This window comes from Phaethon aethereus (genome assembly GCF_964289735.1).
Source record: "Phaethon aethereus genome assembly, chromosome: 6".
NCBI classification, from domain to species: Eukaryota; Metazoa; Chordata; class Aves; order Phaethontiformes; family Phaethontidae; genus Phaethon; species Phaethon aethereus.
In genome coordinates, this window is record NC_138580.1 from 23,193,342 (window position 1) to 23,214,253 (window position 20,912).

The 20,912-nt window shown below is 36.1% G+C and overlaps 1 protein-coding gene across 1 annotated transcript; it reads right to left on the minus strand.

Moving 5' to 3' along the window:
- Positions 1 to 332: 332 nt before the first annotated feature.
- Positions 333 to 20,912, minus strand: METTL8 (methyltransferase 8, tRNA N3-cytidine). Its single transcript, XM_082001294.1, has 9 exons — positions 18,916 to 20,912; positions 14,404 to 14,495; positions 9,316 to 9,695; positions 8,435 to 8,484; positions 5,887 to 5,950; positions 5,413 to 5,552; positions 2,236 to 2,342; positions 2,074 to 2,139; positions 333 to 832 (listed from the first exon to the last, which is right to left on the minus strand). Exons 1-9 carry the CDS (start codon positions 19,056 to 19,058, stop codon positions 618 to 620), a joined length of 1,257 nt encoding a protein of 418 aa, XP_081857420.1. The 5' UTR covers positions 19,059 to 20,912; the 3' UTR covers positions 333 to 617.

Genomic DNA, 20,912 nt, shown 5'->3' on the forward strand with positions numbered 1-20,912 from the left:
AACTTGAGTTTGGCATATTTCTGATGAGCATGTAGATGGAAAGAGGAGACTTCAGAGGAATAAGTCAGTCATAGTGGAGGACCTCAATCACTGACTAATCTGATACCTACACATATCACATGCAGTTAGTATGAAATGATAACTTACATGCAAATCTGAAAGAGACTTTGTCTTCATTATTTATGCACCAAGAAATTCCACCCCAAAGAGGAAATACAGTTGCAAGACACACAGTGGTTAAGAGACACAACTCAGAAATTACCACAGCACAGCTTGTAGTGACAGTGAGAACAGATACTCTGTTTCTCTAAATCTCTGAAATAAATTACACTTCAGTCTAAAAATTTTATATATTGTGAATTTCAATAGGAACAAGAGACATGCTTATAGAGTATTCATATTCAAGGAATTAAAATAGTGTCTAGTCAAGGTTATGAATAGATTAATGCATATCCCTTTATTGCATATAAAGCAGAAGTCAGAAATTAGCTCCCCCCGAATCATTTTCACACACATACATTTACAAAAATGTCAGGGAAAGGTTTTCAGTTCAATATATTTCTCCTTTTCAGTGGTTAACACAAGATTTATAGGAAATATACGTACTCAAATTTGCTTTAGTTTCTGAAGTTCATGATACAATTATCTATAAGGGTGCCGTTCATGGTTTCTTCAGGATTATTTAGAGACATCAGCAATGGTTTTTGGAACTTGCTTTGTATCCAAACTCGCTGCATTTTCACTTTTTTCTTCCTGTTTACTTGTAATCGCCGATCAACTAAATTCTGCACTTCAGTTAATCCAGCCAAGTTGAACATGTTCCATACCTCATCTATTTTCTCATATGAAGAATTATTGTAATTAAAAAAAAAAAAAGGACATTTGTAGAATGTAGTAATTAACAACCTGCAGTTCAAACAAAGATGGAACTAAATCTGTTCTATGATTTGAAAGATCAAGGAAACTGCTTGTAAAAAGTCTTTTGTTAGAAATTAATTTTCACAGCTCTCAATTTATATTACTGTAAAAAAATGTTATGTTGAAGCCCAAACCACATTGGTTATTAGTCATGCCATTCATAGATCCTCTTTCTTCAGAGGGTTCAGTATGCCAGAGTTGAGGAAAACAAATGCATGCCATTTGGTCACTGTTCACATACTATCGAGATAAAGCTATTTTGCCTGCCAAATGGCAATACACACATTTATTCCAACATCATTATCACCTTCTTGTCAGTCACCACTGGAAAACTTTAAACTTCTTTGTTGTAAGTAAGCACAAAACAAGACATTTAAAAACTGAGAAGGCTCTTTGAATTCCAAGTGATTTCCCATTTCCCATACATGTCCCAGATTTTCGTTCACCCTTCTAAAACTAATCAGGCTGGGATAAATCCTGATCCATCTCTATTGCTTACAGTCTAGGTTGCAAAGGGTAAAAAGGAGAAAAAAAAAAAAAAGTATTGTGATGCTCACTTGTACAATCTCCAGTACCTGGGATAAAATATACCAGTCTAAGCAGACTGCCAACAGAACCAAGTGAGTGGACAGGCAAAGAGTAATAGAATCGATAATCAGGAATTTAAGTTTAGCTCCTGCAGAGAGAGCTAAACTCACAGCTCAGATTCACCAACATAGCAGAACAAAATATCAGGGCACAGCACTGCTACCAACTGTCCTTCCAAGCATGTTTATCTCAATTTTAAGCAAGAAATCTAGTGCATCTTTAAATAACAGAATTTGAGCATACCATTAGACACAAGATACTTAGACAAAGAGAAATTTCCAGTGATGTCTGCAAGCAATCTTGTAGAAACCCAGATGCAAAAAGGGTATGCATAAGGGAATTATTTTCTTACAACAGTTAGATTTGAGCTTTGTAAAAGCAAAGAATTAAAAAAAAAAAAGCCAATAAAACCTTCTTTAAATCATCTTCAGAGACACTCAACCCTTTCTATAAAACTATTATAGATATATATATCTATATGTATTATATAATTATATATAATTATAATATATAATATTATATAATATTATATAACCTTATATATAAAACTATAAAAGCATTTCATACCTTTGGTAAAGAAATATACTCTGGTTCCATCTCCTCGTACATAAAAATTTTCTGATAAGCACTGACCTAAGAAATTAGAGCAGTAATGAAAAAGGACACATCACTTTTTTTTTCAAGAAGAGTTAAAATGAGCAGTGAACTACAAAAGCATTCAGGAATTACCTTTTTTAAAACGAAGTTGAGCTGTATCATATCTTCCATAGTCTCGAAATAACAATATTCCTCCAGGTTTCAGTAGCTTAGCCAACCTATTTACAACTCCTTGCATCCTTAGAAAATAGGTGGGATACTGGTGAAATCAGCAAACATAACTGTTTTTTTCTAGATGCTTGAAATATACATAGACTTCAAAAACTACAGTTAGAAGAGGTGTCTGTATGTACTACAGCAAGGCCAGGTGCTAGTGAACAGGAAGAACACTTTACAATAAAGCCTCTAAACCAAAAATTTAAAAGAAACCGTAAAAGAATACAAACTGAAAACAGAAAAGGAACCCTCTTCCTTCACTTCAACAGAATCTCAAGGATGGATTCAAACATGTTTTTTGAGTATATGGGTCATATGGGTCAGGCAGATACATGACAAACAATGAATGAACAGTTAGCTATGTGCATTGGTGAGCTAGACTGAGCCTTCTTGCTGTAAATAGCAAAATCAAGGGCCTGGAAGGCAGACGAAAACTTACCTGATTTCTTTATGGAGGTACTGATCGTACACACAAAATCAGTATCTCTACACCTAGTGGTTGAGGATGAAAAGAAGAATCTGAGTAGTACCTCAGGAAGAGGAATCTGGCAGAACTCCATCTGGAGATATTGGTAGTTGGAGGAGGAAAGTCTGTGTCCTCCAAAACACTGACAAGTCTGTGAATCTTGGTCGTAGCTAACATCAGCTCTTCTGTACAAAAACTACACCAGCCTGCTGTATGTATGATAGGAGTAAGTACCATACACAGTACTCTTTCCCCTTTGCTAGACCAGAGCATCTTCATTCTCACTTTTTAACCTTACCTTGGAGCTTCTTGTAAATACATTTGCATTACTCTGCAAAATACATTACTGATGAGTAACGGCTTGGGTTTGCCGCACTCTTTCAGAATAAACTGAAGGACTCAGGTTTTCCACATTCATGAAAGACCACAAAAGGCAGTCTGCACCTGGCAAGCTGCAAGGTAGATAAGTCCACTTGCCTAATTCAACCCTTCCTCCCACGGGGAAGCGGATAGACCATGTAGAAGATGTTGACCCAAAGTGAATGCAAAATGAATGGAATGGAAAGGCAGGGTGCTGTATCTGAAAAGAGCTAAAGAAGAGTAAGTCCTACTTAACGATACAAAATCAGCATACCATTAGTGTGTATCAAGAGAACATCCTTACACCACATCTGTCTCTTAGGTGGCCTTACACCCTTGCCCCAAGAACATGAGCACTCAAGCACTAATGCAATTTGGTCCTTATGCAACAGCAGTGCAGGCATCTTGCCTTGATTTTTAAGGGACAGAATTAGGAGGTAGTTCAGCAGAAAATAATATCGTAACTCCAAACAAACAAACAAGAACCAAAAGCTGCATACACTTTTTAAGCATGGAATACCCTTAGATGAAGCCAAGTGCTTTAAAAGTTGTCCTCCCTGCTCATACTCAACAAAGGCAACCAAGTGTGGTGCCACGTACAGAAAAGGCAGCACCACCTAAGAATAAGAGGCTGTTCAAGACAGATAGTTGTGCACAGAATTACAGACTTCACATACATAAGTTTTGTGCACATAGAAAAAAATGTACATGCACAAAAAGTGAAAGTGCTTTGCGAAATCTCCTGTAGGACTAAAGCACATTCATTATACAGCTTGAAGAAAGTTTAATACCTTTCAAATTCTGCAACCAACTTTTAAAGGGGCCTTCTAGCAGAATTGAAGTGCATTAAAAATGGAGCACAAGAGTAGCAATTATCAAAAACTAAACACACCAGCCTGTGGAGAAATCACCAAGTAACAATTGCACTGAATGCAAACATGTCCTGCTCAAGTATATTTTCCAGGTCTCTAAAGTACTTAAGTTCTGCATCATCGCTCTCTTGGTTTTCTTTTTCGTTTCCCACTTTCAAAGTTTCCAGAAAAAAATGTATACTCAGCAAGATGAACTACATTTGCCTTTATGCAGTAATTTTAATTCTATGAGATGACAGTAATGACTAACAAATCTTTGGAAAGTGGGTCTTGTAACACAGAAAATTACACAGAAATCTTTATGTGTATACACACACACAAAAGCATCCATGTCAGCCTTTAGATGCTGACATAGTGAGGGGGAAGAAAAAAAAAACCAGACAGACAAACACATTCCCAAATGACTAATACGAAAAGCAATTGAATAAATGCACTGCTATTGTCCAATTTCTTCCTGGCAGCATCACGACAGTTAGAGATGTGATCTACTGCTCAAATTGTTTGTGAAATCTGGACCCAGACTCTGCATGACTCATGTGCTCATCTCTGAACAAACAGGAAGGAGCAATATCCTATATGAGAAAGACTTTTCTGTAAAGCTAATCATTAATAACTTAGGCAGGGAAACAGTTCTCAGACTTCGGCAAATACTGTTCTGTTTGCCAAGCCCATTTTAATGACATTCTTAAAGTAATAAATATATTACCACACATTCAGCACGTATTTCCCTTCATATGATCTAGTTAAAGGAAGAGTCAAGGAGTTTAACTTACATGCCCTCTTTTGCATTTTTCCCATTAAAAAAGGGCATTTTCACAATCAGCCAGGCTTAACAGTCAAAGTTTGGTTCATTAGACATTGAGAGGCATTAGTAACTAGGCTAACAGCACTCAACGTAACACTGTGCATGAAAATCAGATGAAGTTTTCTTAATCGAAACAAGTTACAAAATTCTGAATGCATTTTGGTTTAAAAGGCCTGCATGTTAAGCATATGCATGTGGCTAACCCAGCAACCTAAATCTTTTTCAACACATTGTAAGGTGTTAAATCACAAATGTTTGGTTGGTCACTAAGAATAATCTCTTTATAGAAGACTAGCTGTCTGCTTTTTTAATTTGTAATTTTCTTGAATCACTGTCACTTTTAATAGTGATGTATTTAGTTACAATGTACCACTTTTATTTTGATGAAGACAGGAGGCTTGCTAATGAATTAGCCTGACCAGCTTTTCTCTTGGAGCCTTGAAGACAGCATTTAAAATACCTTGTTTTATATATATTGTAGCTTACTAAATAATAAATTAAAGATTCATCATCTTATTTTGCTATTCTTGAAAACCTCCAGTGATAAAAGAGATTTAACCCATTTGCTTTGCCCTTTGGTCTTCATTTACCTGTCAGGATGAATAGTAGAGAGCACAAAGACAAGGAGAATGACATCCAGGATCTCATCTGGAAAAGGATAGGGTAAAGCATCATCACACACATCATGAACAAAGGCAGAACACCAGGCTGAATTGTAGGACGAATGTGACTGTTGGGGAAAAAGATGAAAAGAGGCACAGAGAGAACAGTAGTAGTTAATACGTTTACTGTGACTCAAGAAACTTTTTTTCTTCAATTATTCAGCATTGTAAAAAATCTCATATAAAAGCCTATTCTGTCTGGTATCTTACTCAAGCTGAGAAGCAAGATCACTGATGGTATTCATTCCTCTCTGCACAGAGTAAGACTTTGTTCTTTGGAAAATTGAAAAACTTCAGTTAAAAGTTGTCAAAGCCATCACATGCTTTTTCATGAAGACAGCTTCCTGGCAGCCTCCTGAATTACAGGCTTATAAGATACTCTAAAGCACGCACATGAATTACCTTTACTAGCTCCACTGCTCCTGAAGCAAAATCACAACAGTATAGAAAGGTTCCAGGTGTATTGCTAGCAAAACAAAACCAACATCAGTTAAAAAATTATTATTGTAAAAGATGAAAGTCTATGTCAGTTTTCATGGAACTACAGAGGGCCCTTTGGGGTTCTCCACAGGTTTGATCAAGCATGCCTTACTGATGTCTAGCACATGGAAAGCCACATAGGTTGTAATGAACCAATAGGGCAGACAAATTTATAAGAATACCAACAGGCAGTTAGTCTAAAAAGGAGAATTATAGCCTTGTCAGAGAGGAAGTGAAAAGGAAAAGAAAGAAGGTCACAGAGGGCTGTCAGGATTGATGACAATGTCCTGGTGTTGTATTACATTAATGCACATTAATAGGTCGTATTTTCTTACAGAAGCACTGCATTAAGTCTCTATCATTAGCCGATGTATGCTGTTTAATTAGCAATATGATTTGGGTAGGGGTGGGGTGTTGCAAAAGTCATCCATAGTTCTGTAGAAGTTTGGGTTCTGATGTGCCACCTTGCTGTGCTTTTGATTAGATTAAGCAGTATTGGTTGTTTCCCTCCATTATCCCCTTTGTTTTGTAAGCCAAGATGAATAAGAATTTCCTGTAGCACTGTTTTCTCTTCCTTTCTCATCCAAGATTAAGCCAGCTGCAAATTTCCTGCTACCATTCATCAGATACTAGTAGCTCTAGGGAGAAATTTTTTTCACCTCTGAAAAATTCATTTAAGAGAAACTGAGCAAGCCCCTCAAAGCCTACTGAGGAATGACCTCACGGTCAACTCATGATCAGTTAATCTCTCTTTAAAAATATTTCATATTTTGGACATTTTTGGTTTCTTTAGAAAGGAAATCAGTAAACTCTGGCAGTGCCTATAATATCTCACAGTATACGCAGCTGAGCTAGTGACCTCTCTCTGAGGGCTCAACAGGAGGACCTTTGTGGACCAAAATATATTCCATCCTTGCTGCTGAGCAAAACTTTTATCAGCTCTGTTCCCACCATGAGAGTTCATTAGCTTAGATATTTTTCATGGATAATGACAAGCAGCCAGGCTTTGGATCCAGCCAGTCCCTTGGGAAAGGTTAAGCTGATTACCTAATTGACTTGTTAGGATGTTATTTCATTTTTTTTAGAGCAGAATAGGAGCTATGTAGAAAGTCAACTTAAAACAAAGGCACGGCTTGATCTGGATGGTGATTTCATGATGCATTGTATTAAAAAGCAGTAACTTAAATTTTAAGGGGGACAGAGGAAGCAGTTTAAAAGTTACTTTACAAACCTAAGTGGAAAATTTTTTTTGTAGCCAGGGTACCCTCATACTTGACACTGGCTTCTTTTTATATGCATACAAAAGACAGTTTTTATATTATTAAATTCAGAGTAAAACCAACTGTGCTATAAAGCCAGGCCTGCTAAAAGATGTTTCCATCAGGTCATATGCAAGATAAAGGTGTGTTGTTCAAAGTACCAACCAATGTGATTGACTGAAGGATTTGCATAAGAATAGAGATCTCCAGGAAAAATACCTAATGAGTGGATTCTTAATTATCAGAAATGCCAACCTATGACTAATGCCTCCTGTGAGGAAAATACAAAACTTTGTCTCATCATTTTTAATACAGCCACATGATATCTCCCAGTATAATGTTACTTCCCAAACTTTCTGTACGAAACAGGGCTCCCCTTTCATTATATGCTGTCTAAAGCAAAGCATTTGTCGTGGGATGAAGATGCGTTGCTAACACTAATAGGTTTCATGTATGACACTGGTGCATCACTCAGTTCCTCCTACTCTCTGTTTCTATATCTGCCAAATGGAGTATTTTTGTATAGTGGTAATGCTAGCAATCAGAATTCATTTATAGAATCATCAACTGTGCCATACTCAAGCTCTTGGAGGCATGAATAAAAAGAAATCTATTTCAACCCTTGATACATACACAGCCCTTCCAATAAAACTTTCCTGCCTCCATGGAAGGGAGCACATGCTCTCATAACAGCTTCTTCTAAAACCAGAAGCTAAGTGGATTAAGATGTTTCAAGGAATTAAGTAATGCAATACAAGACTTGTGCCTTCCTTGACACTAAAACCTGAAGCAATATGACAAAGTGTACCAGCCAAATTCAGAAATAATACAGCTTCTTACTGCTGGATCACATGCCATTATCTACTGTCTCTGATTTTTGGCCTTTTGAAGAAATATCCAGTAGCTTTATGGTGACATATAAGACAAGGGAATACTTCACCTGCCTGAGATGAACTACAAGAAATCAGTCTGAATGCACCTGAAGACAAATCTTGTCAGCAAATACGGTGCCCCCAAGACTAGGATGGACCTGTATGAGGTGTATCCTATACTGATGCTACCAACATTATCTGTGGTCTGCAAGCAATCAGAATTTCAGGGCTGTAAAACAGTCGACTCAACACTCCCTGCAGCACTGGTCTAGCACCAACATTTGAAGAAAATTAAGATGAGAACAGAACTTTCATATTTGAAAATCCAGCACTACATACCATAGAACTTTCAAAATAGGAAAGACACTGTTTCCAGCACCACAACCAACCTAAAAATCAGAAGAGAAACAAAAAGTTAAAATACATGAGCAAATAAAACCTCATGTTTTTTTATTTTTGTCTTAAATTAGTTGGTAGGTCAGACCCACTAGACTTTAAGGTATGTTGGACAAAAAAGGTAAAAACAGCTCATACCACAACTCTCAAGTCACTTCTATGATCACGTTTCTCCTCCATGTCTTTCTAAAGTTAGGAGAGAATCCATCTCTCAAACTGCATAGGAAAACGCAGTACTCTTGTCCAATTTCACCATTTGGCAAGAATGCGTCAGGTACTTGCACTTTAACTAGTGATAGGACAAGAGGAAATGGCCTCAAGTTGCGCCAGGGGAGGTTTAGATTGGATATTAGGAAAAATTTCTTCACTGAGAGGGTGGTCAGGCATTGGAACAGGCTGCCCAGGGAGGTGGTGGAGTCGCCATCTCTGGAAGTGTTCAAAAAACGTGTGGATGTGGTGCTTCAGGACATGGTTTAGGGGACATGGTGGTGCTGGATTAATGGTTGGACTTGATGATCTTAAAGGTCCTTTCCAACCTAGTGATTCTGTGATTCTGTGAAGACATAACTTTTCTTGGGAAATTAGAAACCCAACTTCCAGTGAAAATGGAATCTGACAATCTAGCCCTAAATTCTGATTTGGGAGAAACTTTAAAGGGAAAACAAAGTCCAGATACTAGGTTTCTCTGGAAGTTTCTGCCATAAATGAATATAGTACGTCAAATTCTAAATGTTTACTTCTTGATACTTACTAATCATCTTTATCAGGCTTATAAGCAATTAAGTGGAGTTCTATATATGGGTAGAACATTTGCAGTGCATTACCTCTAATATTCTGTAAGTGGCATCAATACCAGGGAAGGGTTCTAGCCTGCCAAGTTCTTCTCCACAGTTTTTACCCTGAGGATTGTTAGTAGGAGATTTTTCTTGTTTTTTATTATATACATAGTCTTGTACTGAAGTAGAACCACCTCCATAATTTTTCTTCCAATATTTTTCTCCTGCCTCAAACGTTTCATTTTTGTGTGAAAAACTGTTGGTTGTGTGTTCTGAAGATCTTTCTTCCATTTTCAACTCTTTTCTCCTTTTTTCTGGAAGAATTTCTGGAAACTCCAGAAACAGCCAATTGCGATCCTTGAAAAAGTTATTTTTATGAGTCTTGTAAAATTCATTCCAATATTTACTGGCTTCTCTCTCATATTTATCTGAAATTAAAACAAAGCAAAAACTTGTTGAATATGAGCTTAGGTGCCAAATACTGTAAAGCAACATGGAATCTGGACCCCAAATTTAGTTTAAATAGTTTAAAAATATGTAGTTTCCCCCATTGTACACATTTAAATAAAAACATATAAATTTTGGGTCTTACCTTAATCTGTGCTCACAATATCTCCCATGAGGGTTCAATGAGATTTTATGTCACTTAGGATGGGGCAAACAGGCTTTCTGAATCATCCTTTTTTTTTTTTTTAAATGTAGTGACATAATAGAACAGCATCCCCACAATACACAATCATAAGTTTCTTAGACAAGCTTTCATGTCTCAAATTATAAAAGCAATGCATCCTTTCAAATACATGTTTTTCATGCTTTTCCTATTTAAGAAATACTAAATTGAAATTAATTTCATGATTTATGAAACTCTATGAACAATAGCAAATTTGTTGGTAGCTAGCCATCTGTCAAAAAACCATCAATTAGAGACCCAGTTTTGCAAATTGCAGTGATAAATGCTACTGTATAGCCAACAGACAGTAATTCAGTCTTAACCATTCAACAATGCAGTTTTGGCAGAAAATAACAATACAGTCAGAAGCAACATGCTGGCTTTCTTACTTTCAAAACACTTCAGAGATTCTTACAATAGACCTTTGTGTTAAATTTTAAATCACAAAACATTCTAACTGAATGTTAGAACATCAAAGAGTAGGGCTGTAAGGGATTTCACCCAGTCAGGGAATTCATATCCCTTCTCCACAGAAATTTGTCCAACCTGTTCTTAAAATGCCACCTTTCATACAGGTTTAACAACCTTCTTCAGTAATATATTTCAGTCTTTCACCATCTGTACAGTTAGAAACCTTTTCCACTACCTAAATTGCGATAAGGAAATTTCAGGTTAAGTCCAGTAATTCTTGTCCCATTAACCAAGCAGATAAAGCAAAGATTATTCACTTCTCTTTGCAATGCCTATTTACTTATTTGAAGTCTTTTACTATGTCTCCCATAAACAATCTCTTCTCTAGATTGTCTGAGCCTAACTCTCTTTTTTCCACAGATGTCATGATTTTTGGACTTCTGATAATTTTCATTTTTCTTCCCTAGATTCTCTCCAATTGATTTACTACTTTTTGGTGCTGTATTCTGGTAAAGGCATTATCAACACAGAGCAAAAGGAATATTTTACGAGGCTTACAGGCTGTAATGCTGTTTATAACTCCCAGCTTGCCATTTTGCAACAGCATGACACTGCTGATTCAGCTAGTGATTCACCACAGCCCTCAGATCTTCTGCAAAATGACTACCTAGCCAATTGTTCCCTAACATAGTATTTTTTTTCAAGGAATTATTCCTAAGCAAAGTATTGTGCATTTATTTTTAGCAAAGGTATATCTTTCAGATCCCTTTTTTTCACCATTTGTCCAGATCTTTCCGATTCCTAATCCCATCCTTCACCATACTTGAAACATGTCTTCACTTAGTATCATCTTCAAGTCTCCCATCTCCTGAGGTCACTAATGAAAATACCAAGCAGAACTGGACACGGAACAAAACGGTTCTCTGCCCAGCACAGCCTTTCATTCTGAAAGGATCTCTCTAGGCATTCATTCACCCAAAAGCAGTTTCATTAGCTCTCGCTTGCCTAACTTGCTCATGAAAATGTCAAGTAAAGCAAGTCAGAAGCCTGACTAAGGATAAATTTCAGGACTGCTGTTTTTTCCTTATCCCCAGGGCTTGTAACCTTCTCCAAGAAGGAAATTAGCTTGATTTTACATGATTTATTCTTGAAAAATAGTTGTTGGCCAGTATTCATCTCCTTTGTTCTTCCAAACCCAGTGTCTGCAAGATCTGGATTATCTCTTCCAGTATTTTTCCAGGAACTGAAATTAATTATCTGACTTTCCTCTTTTCCCATCACACCTTTTAAAAAAAGTAAATATTCTCTTTTCTGCTTTCCCAGTCACCCATGTACTCTATGGATGTACTTTGTAACCTGTTCTCAGTACAAGAACAAGATCTTTCCTCCTTCTCACTGGCACTAATTGTCCTAGCCACAAGACTGCAGCTAACCCTTTCAAAGGAAGGCTGATAAAAAGATTAGAATTACAGCTTTTTCAATGTCTCTTTTGTTGATGGTTTTCCCTTCCTCATCCCTCCTAAGTAGCAAATGAAATATTTTTCTTGTTTTTTTCCCCTCATTCCCAAAGCGTTTAAAGAACTGTTTCTTGTTGACCTTGACGTCTCTTGCTAAGTGTACATCATACAATGTGTTGCCTTTTCTATTTTGTCCCTACTCACTTACACTGACCCATTAATTCTTTTAGTATAAATGCACAGAGTAAATATAGGGTGCATTTCTCCTACTACTCTCATTTAAATCTGAATATACTATTTCCTAAATCACTACAGCTTTTCAGAGTAAACAAGTCTGAGAATTATCATCAGACGCAGACAGGCGGTGGGAAGTGGCAAGGAGGTGGAAGAATGTCTTGTCCTAGAAATCTGCATAATTTTAAAAATTTAACATTTAATACATCCAATTATACTATTAAAGGGCAAGACCCAGCCATGCAGAGTAATTGTACAGACTTGTTTTATATTATAAGTGCAGAGTTGATTGAGGTCATATATACCAGATTTCAATAGTGTAAGTTGCACATTCATATATTGCTCAGCTTCAGTACAAAAAAAACCAAATCTTCTACTCAAAAGGTTCTTAAATTATTGTCACCCCTTGTTATAGTCACTACTTTTCTACAAGTCTGCTCAGAACCCTTGTACTTAAATCCCCATTAAGTTTTCCAGACTTCAGAATTGAAGGAAAGCAATGGCTTTAAAGTCAGCCTTTCAAACTGTATTAGTATGCTATAACACAGGTTCAAGTGAAAGAATACTTTTCATTCTTTCACTGGTCACTCCTGCACTACTGTATAATAACCACAAATGCACTATTATTATCAACTTTTTGTTTAATTTTGTATATTTAAGTACCCTGACTACTAAATTTTCCATAGCATGTAAAAATGACAAAACTAATAAACATATAACCTTCCAAGACAAAAAAATCCCTTACTTAATAATTGATTTTTCTCCTTAACAGCATTTTTCAACACTAGCAGGCATGCCTGAGAAGAAACTGGACATGCAAAGAAGTAAATCAAATTCCTAAAGGTAGTATCATGAGTTCGTTCAGTTTAACTTCTCATTTTAACAAGGCTCACCAGAGCTATGATAGTTTAGTGATATAACTAGTGAATTTAGTGAAATCTGTCTTTTCCCCCTTACTGTAGTTTCCAAGGTCCCAAAATAACCTGCTTATTAGCTTCAGTCTAGTTCATTGTTTAAACAAATAGACCAAAATGTACTTCTACTTGCAGAATGAAGCTGAAGCTTTCTGAAGGAACACTATCAGCAATGCTCACCTATTCAAGTTCTAAACAGAGGGGCATTCTATTTCTTGGCAATAGACGAATGCCCGATTATACCATTCCTCACCAGCACAAACTAAGTTCTAGTTGATTGTAGATGAAGAATGAAAGGTTCCATGACCCACATGGTTACACAGCTTACTTTTCAATTATGAGCTCTTTTCAACTTTTTACACAAACCAAATGAAAATATTGGATGTAAATTTTGAAAAACAAACATTGTACTCCTGTATTCAGATGAAGAATGTGAAAGGTAACAGCAAAGGCAGGATGACAATCCAAGAACATCCAAAGTGATGAAGGGCACACAATCCACGACACATTCACAGGTAATTCAAATAAGCTCCAACATGTGCCCTAGTTACATCAATGACACTGAGCACAGGATCACAATGACACTATCTAATTTGACAGGTCCAAGACACGACAAGTAAACTGAGGCCCAGGACATCCAAGTAATTGTTTTCAGAATACCTTTCTAATAAAGGAACAAATTAAGAATCCAGTCTTCTATGTTACTATCAAGCCGATACTCCAGCTTCAGCATACATAACTATCCTAGATTTTAGTCTAGGGTTTAGTTTACCAGTTTGAACCTAGAGCTATCATTCTTCAGAAATGCAGAATACATTAAGTTTCCCATCTGAAGACAGGCACAAAATTCCTTAATCATTTACAGAGCAGACTCTGCATGATGTATTGGAACACCTTCCACACAAAGTGAACACACTGCTTCCTGACGCACTCTCAGCTCAGCCTGGCCAAGGCAGCAAGCTGGGACCAGTTGAGACCAGTGTAACTTTCATGGCACTTAGCTGAAATATGGTGCAATGTACAAACACTAGCTCTCTAAACAGTCCGCAAATCATTAAAAGGCATTTGAATATTGTACATGGGAACTTTCATCCCCAGCACCCTAGCTAGCTGGCAAATTCATTCCCTTTGATGAAGTAACAGTCCTGTGCAGTAGGAGTTTTGTTCTAAAGAACTACAAAAGGAACCAGAACTTGCAACTGCACCATACTGATGTACTTGTTTTACACAGAGCCTATTGGCCCCCCCAAAATGCAAAATTGCTCAAATAAATAACTGAATTGCTAGGAAAACACACTTTGAGGCAACAAAGGGAAAAACACCAAACCAACCAACAAATTTAGACATGAGAACGTAGAAATAAAAAGTGTTCCTGGATTTTAAAGCATCTTTAAATACTTTAATAAATAGCATTAAAATAGAAATTTGTAAGCCATTATGCATTTGTTACCTTGGTCTTCCCACTGGACTTTCACAAGTGAGTTCTCTGCTGCTTTTTTCTTGGCATTCTCCTCTTCCTCTTGTGACCACTGCATGTGGTCCCTGCAAAAGGCAGTTGAAGAACAGCCTTTAAATAGGATTTTCCATAATCTTTTTTCCCAGGGAAAGCTGTCACAAATTAGCTACACTGCCTCAAATACACTTTCTTTTTGAATGCAAGCAAATGACCACAAGGAGACTGACAGTTAAAAACTAAGTTTCAGAGTATGATAGATAAAAATTAACTAGTAGTTAGGTAAAACTCAAGTGATTAAGAAAAATCTTCCAATTGCAAAGAGGCTGAAGTAGTGTGCATTTTTTTTTCTTAGTAATAGGATTAACATATATCTTGTAAATTGAGTGCATTTATAGGAACTTATTTTGAGTGTGCCATTAGAATTGTGTTTAACTCGATATAATAATAGACCTATCAACAAACACCTTGATGCAAGAAACTTCTCACATTATTAATGTTTATGATGAGGAACAAAGGTCATTTATCAAAGGAGTCAGCTATTCCTGAAACAGGGAGCATAATCTGCCTATTCAAGTGAAACAGGTGGAATTGATGAACAGGATTTTACTTATTTGGGGCATCGAGACAAGAAACATTTAGAAAAAAGAAGAATGAGACCTTCCTAAGAAAAAGACAAGCAGTGCTGCAAATGGTTCCAGAGTGTATGCTATCTATATTTGTATAAATCGGTTCACTAAATGTTATATTAATCCATTAAGTGGTCACAGAACCAAACCAAGATCTGACCCTGATGGCTAAACTACCTTCCATGCAGATTCTGTGTTTGGATCAGGCCACAATGGGGAATGCCCAAAAACATGCTGCTGACAGCTTTTAAAAGCAAATCAGCTGCCCCTCCAAATCATCCAGTCTAAACAGTTTTAGAAATCAGATTAAATCAGATAATATAAGTAATCTATTAGATCCGAATCCTACTGAAATCAATTAACTGAAAGCCTATGACTAAAATTCCATTGGTTACTATGGGAAAAGGAACAAGGTGCCAACTTGAAAAGAGTTAATTGTCTCTAAGAGCTAATGAGCATCTTCCTGTTCCATGCTTGGTGACATATAAGTAATTTAATTCTTAGACCTTCACTGTTCTCTTTTGTTAATTGTGGGAGACTAATTGGTATGTATTTGTCTGCTTGCCTCAGACTTGATTTCCGCATCTCTACTGAAATATTTCTCATTATTGTCCCCAGCAGGTTGCCTCTCCCCTTCCTGTATTTGTTTGTATACTGAATGTTCCTGTGCAGTGTCAAAGCTCTGACAGACATGCTGTAGTAGAATAAAACTGAATGACCGAAGCATTACTAGGCAGCCATCCTCTTGGAAGAACTTCCTTCTCTCACTGCTGTCACCATTTTTGACCTTGCCTATTCTAGCAAGCTGAAACCAAGGACTATTCAGATGGCAATAATATACAGCCAGCCCTTCTAACAGATGACTTGCTGCAGTATAAGCTTTAGCTGATCAATTTTAATCCATCATTGTGTGTCTGTCAGAGCTCTTAAGGGCTCTACACACAATATTATAGGTGCCTGAAGTCCTCCGTCTTCATCAACAACTTTTTTCCTTTTGTCCCTCCTTGGAAATTCATAAAGCTGAAGAAAGGTCTTTTGGCTCTTCCCTAGAAATTTTTATATGGAAATCCCCAAATGACAGGACTGCAGCAGCACTTCTTGATCAAAATATATGCAAAACAGATGACATAATATAGTTCTTATGCAAACTATTTACATGGTTTGTATGCTTCAAATGAGGCAGCTCCTTCAGTAATAATAGCTGGCAGAAACACAGAATACAGAAGAATTCTAAGCACAGAAGTGTTTAAATACAGAAGCGTTTTAAGCTGAACATTGACAGCAAAGCAAGCTATCCATTTTAACCACACCAGGAACTGTTAACATGAGTACGCCTGACATGAGATCAAGCAATGCTACTTTCAGTTCAGCTTATTCAACTTAGCCCTTTTCCATTAACTTCTTTGCTAACATAGGGTTTAATTATCTATGAAAAATGACATGTGAAAACTATGCCAATTACTAACCTGAATAGAAGCAGACATTTTTTGCTCCAGTGTTTAGCATCATTCATTACTTCTCTCGCAAAATGATAGAAGAGCACTACAGCAAGTATCTAAAGCATTAGTTCCCAAATTTAATTTGCTTAGTATTCCTAGCAGCAACGGTAGCAGCTCTTAGCTCCCCGCCAATTCACACAAAGGCAAAAAGAAGGATGCCACTTTATGAAGTACCAAAGATGATGAGTGGAAAACAAAAGGATATAAATCCTCATACATCAATGCTAAGGAAGATGAATCTCTTATGCTTACCCTGAATGATCTATTTAGCTCAACCACCACTTACCCTGATCCCCTTTATCTCCCTAGTGAGAACCCTGCTGATTCAGCAACCTTCAGATCCAGGACCTCCCTCCAATTTGTAGCCAGGCTCTTGACTTATCAAGACCTTCACAACTTCCATGCAACCCCTGCTCCAACTCAGTTTCACCTGTTCTCCCTTCTGAGCTACGTGGATTAATCTGCAGATCCACTTTCTGAACAACCCGGTTCCTTTCAATCTCATCCTTACAATCCATCCCAATCATCTGCATCATAGTTTGATAACTGTGTATTAGACTGTCACTCAATGCTAGCAAGAAAAACTGAAGCTACACATGATCAATTATTTGTAAGGAATTTAAAAAATTAGACAAAACTGAGTTTCGTTGAGGTACACCATTACAGAAAAAGGGTGGCCTTTTTCTAAAAATTTTATCCTACCTTGACTATATAGCCTACATCTGAATCAGCATTTACACACATAAATGCTTTTTCCACCTAATTGGAGGTATTAAGTCTGGAAGATGCTTAACAACTATGCTGCATGTAGATTTATGAAACATGGAGATAAACTTTACACTCTTTTAACACAATAAGCAGCCAGCTTCCTTGACCAAGGAACTTATAAAAGCATAGACAACTCCAGGTTTGGCCTTATGGTGGTATATGTTGGGGACCATGCCTTGAGGACATCTAGTTTAGAAAACAGGAATAGGTGACAATCTAGTTGCATATCTTACCTCATCAGTTAAGCCCAAATTTAGAAACTAAAAAGAATAAGGAAGATACTAGTTTATTAACCAGAAGACCTGTGTCATATTCTTCTCTTAAGACCTTTTTAGTCATCACAATTTTACTAGAGAAACTTTTGAAGTAATTCAGATTTAGAAAGTAAAATGGACCAATTAACAAATAAAATGGACTCCTCAAAAGAATAATTAAAAAAAAAACAAAACAGCAAGTTGGAAACTTCATTTCAGAACAAAAGCTTGTCCAATAACTTCTCTGACAGTTACCAGCAGGAGACACCTTTGAGGGAGGTATAAAAACTGAAGATTAATAAGATAATAAATAACTGCAGAAATAAGCTTAAGTCCTGAAACTTGTCATCTGTTGCTCCTATGTTATGCTACCCGTTGGTTATAAGTAGTCACATCCAGTCCCTTTTCTAATTTTGCTAAATCCTTGCTCTCAAAAATAGTGCGTGGCAGAATTCGAAAATATATTTAAAAATTATGTAGAAAATAATTTCTTGTATAGCTTCTAAATTCCCCACTTCTCTTTTTGTCAAATATTCCTTGTTCTTAAGTTATGAACTGTAGGAATAAAAATTCCTGGTCTGCCAAATGTTTTAGGTAAATATTCTATTTCCTAGATAAATTTAGATATTCTTCTATCCTTCTAACACTTCCTGTATCACTTACTGTTTTGTATTAATCTCCATTCCATGGTCAAAAATCCTAGTCTCTTCAATCTGTGTTGACTACCATTCTCAATCTTTTCTGAACCCCTATTAATCATAAAAATACTTTTAGAGATGGTGATGTACTGCTGCAAATCAGGGCAATTCTTATTCTTGTTAACATTTACATGTTAATGTTTTCTCTGATATTATATTGCTTTTTTATGTTAAGATTCAACATATCTTTTTAGACAATTGTGCACTGTATGGAAATCTCTGCTGAACTATCTGTAATATCTGCAGTACACCTTTAGAAGAATACAAGTAATTTACATGTTCCTTTCAAAATGGTGTCAATTTTAGAATACAGTACTAATCCAGTATGCAACATTACTGTCCCTAACTAGTAACTTTCTGCCATTATAAATAACACGGACCATCTTATCTATACACTTTTTGTCTCCTAATTCATTACCGACTTATATATCATCTGTAACAATATTTTGCCTTTCATTCCATGACTAACTACTTGCTCAGCAGCGTGTTACACAAGTCACTGAGAACTCCTAACTATTAGGTTGCTTGTGACAATCTAGAGTTTTCTCTAACACTACCTTTACATGTCTATTCTGGCAGTCCATTGTTATATATATGCACATTCAATATAGTAAACAATACACAAAAATATATAAAAAACAGCTTTGAAGAAACATCTCACCACATGTTGTGCTCAAAAACCTGAGATGGATCAGTTAAAATCCGTGATCCAAGTGGAACAGCTGGTCGTCTACCACTTTGGTGCCTCTGTTGCATCTTGCTTTTCTTCAGACATAAAGCAGAAAGCCTTGTAATGAAATTCATTTTGTTCAGAGACCTGAGAACACAATTAACTCAAATTACAGTTTTGCTGTAACTTAATTGTTTATGTCACTTACATGAGAAACTGGTCAAATAATCAAGCACCAATATCAGCTTTAGTAATAATCTTTTACTATAGTATCAATTTAAATGCTTTTTAGAAAACAGCAACATCCCTTCAGTGTGCTGAAAGCCCAAGTAGGCTACTGGAATGAAACCAGTTGAAAGATAAATTATTTGCTATCATTTTAAAGTCCTACCAGGCAGGGGAAAAAAAAAAGAAATACACACTAAAACAATAAACCAAGTTTGACACTGTACCTTTAAGAAGACAAGCAAGAAGTGATCAGTAAAGAACCCACTTGTTCTAATGGGTACATACTGTCATTGAGACTGACGTTTTTCACCGCACTCCCTACATAACAGCCTTCAAAAGATTTAGTTCTAGAACTGTGACTGTGGTTTTATGCTTTTAGATAGGAAACAAAAGATTTTTTTTTTTTTTTAAGTGTAAACATTATGCAACAGAAAACCTTCCAAAATTTCTGCCACGTAGTCTCCTGATCCCTGTTTAATGCCCTCTTTGATTTGAATGGTTTTACATGTTAAATTTCTGTTCAGGCAAATTATAAAGTGCTTGAGATTTTTCTATTACATGTATAATTCTGTCTTATATGGCTACATTTTACTTTACTTGGAATCTCTTCATACAGTATTAATAATGAAAGAACAAGTGTGTGTAGCTTGTACCAGCATTTTGTCTTGTTGGTGGGGTTTTTTTGGTTTTGGGGTTTTTTTTTGTTTTTTTTCCCCCGCATATTCTTGTTAATGTAGGCTTTCTAGGAGATGAGTAAAATGAAATACCCCTCCTACTACTTTTACCCTGATGTGCCTGTGTTCTTTTTTCCATCAATGGCTCTGCGTATGACTTTAAAAGTCGTTCTTAGCCCTATTTTCTTCTGTATAAACCACACATACAAATTCAATGCACTGGAAATAAAAAATGTAGTTACAAAAGAACAGGCACAAGACATTATTAGAAAACATTCTGTGCAAATTGGTTACAAAATGAAGATTTTTATCTTGAGGAAAATAGTACTATTTGATCACAAGTCTTGTACTGTAAATAACAAAGGATTAATTTGTACACATCAATACAAAGCCTGGCAAAAGAATCACTTCAATTAAATGAACAGTTTCTCATTTAAGGTGTACTTTTGAATGAGTCATGCTTTAAAAAGGGCATTGTTTATTCATTTTAAACCTACATAAAAGAAAAAAAAGGAAAAAAGATTAAAATGTCTTTTTATTTCTCAAAGATTAAATAAAATGGGGTTTGCCTTTTGGCTGTCAATGCCAAATAAAAACACTGATAAGTTTTGCCTACTGGGACTGCAATGTTACCAGGATATGGGGCACTACCATACAGTGAAAATGTAACATTTAATTATATTAAAAAATTCAAACCTCTTCTATTGTTAACATGTTTATTATAGCTCTTTTTTTTTAAATGTGTCTCAGCAACCGAAACAATTCCAGTTTATACTTTAATTATTGCAAACTGTTCATGCTTTGTTTTTGAAAAGATGTATGTATTTTCACAACAAAATGTATAATTATTAACATATATGGGATATGATGAAACAATAATTACGAGACATGAAAATTAAGACACCATGACAATTTCTGCAAATTGTGTAATTTACAGAAAGGCAACGTTCTTGAAAACAAAAACAAATAGAAAATCCCCCCAAAACCCAAATCACAATCTGATCTAAAATTATTATTATTAAATTATATAAATGCCTGGATAAAGATTCCATGATTACACTGCAAACTGTTTACAAATCCTCTTCC

Excerpts from the sequence above, each read along its gene's own strand:
- METTL8 (XM_082001294.1), bottom strand. The coding sequence starts at position 19,058 with ATGAATTTCATTACAAGGCTTTCTGCTTTATGTCTGAAGAAAAGCAAG. Across the intron at positions 5,553-5,886 it reads GAGCAGTGGAGCTAGTAAAG|TCACATTCGTCCTACAATTC; the intron begins GTAATTCATGTG and ends TTTCCCCAACAG. Across the intron at positions 2,140-2,235 it reads TCAACTTCGTTTTAAAAAAG|GTCAGTGCTTATCAGAAAAT; the intron begins GTAATTCCTGAA and ends CTAATTTCTTAG.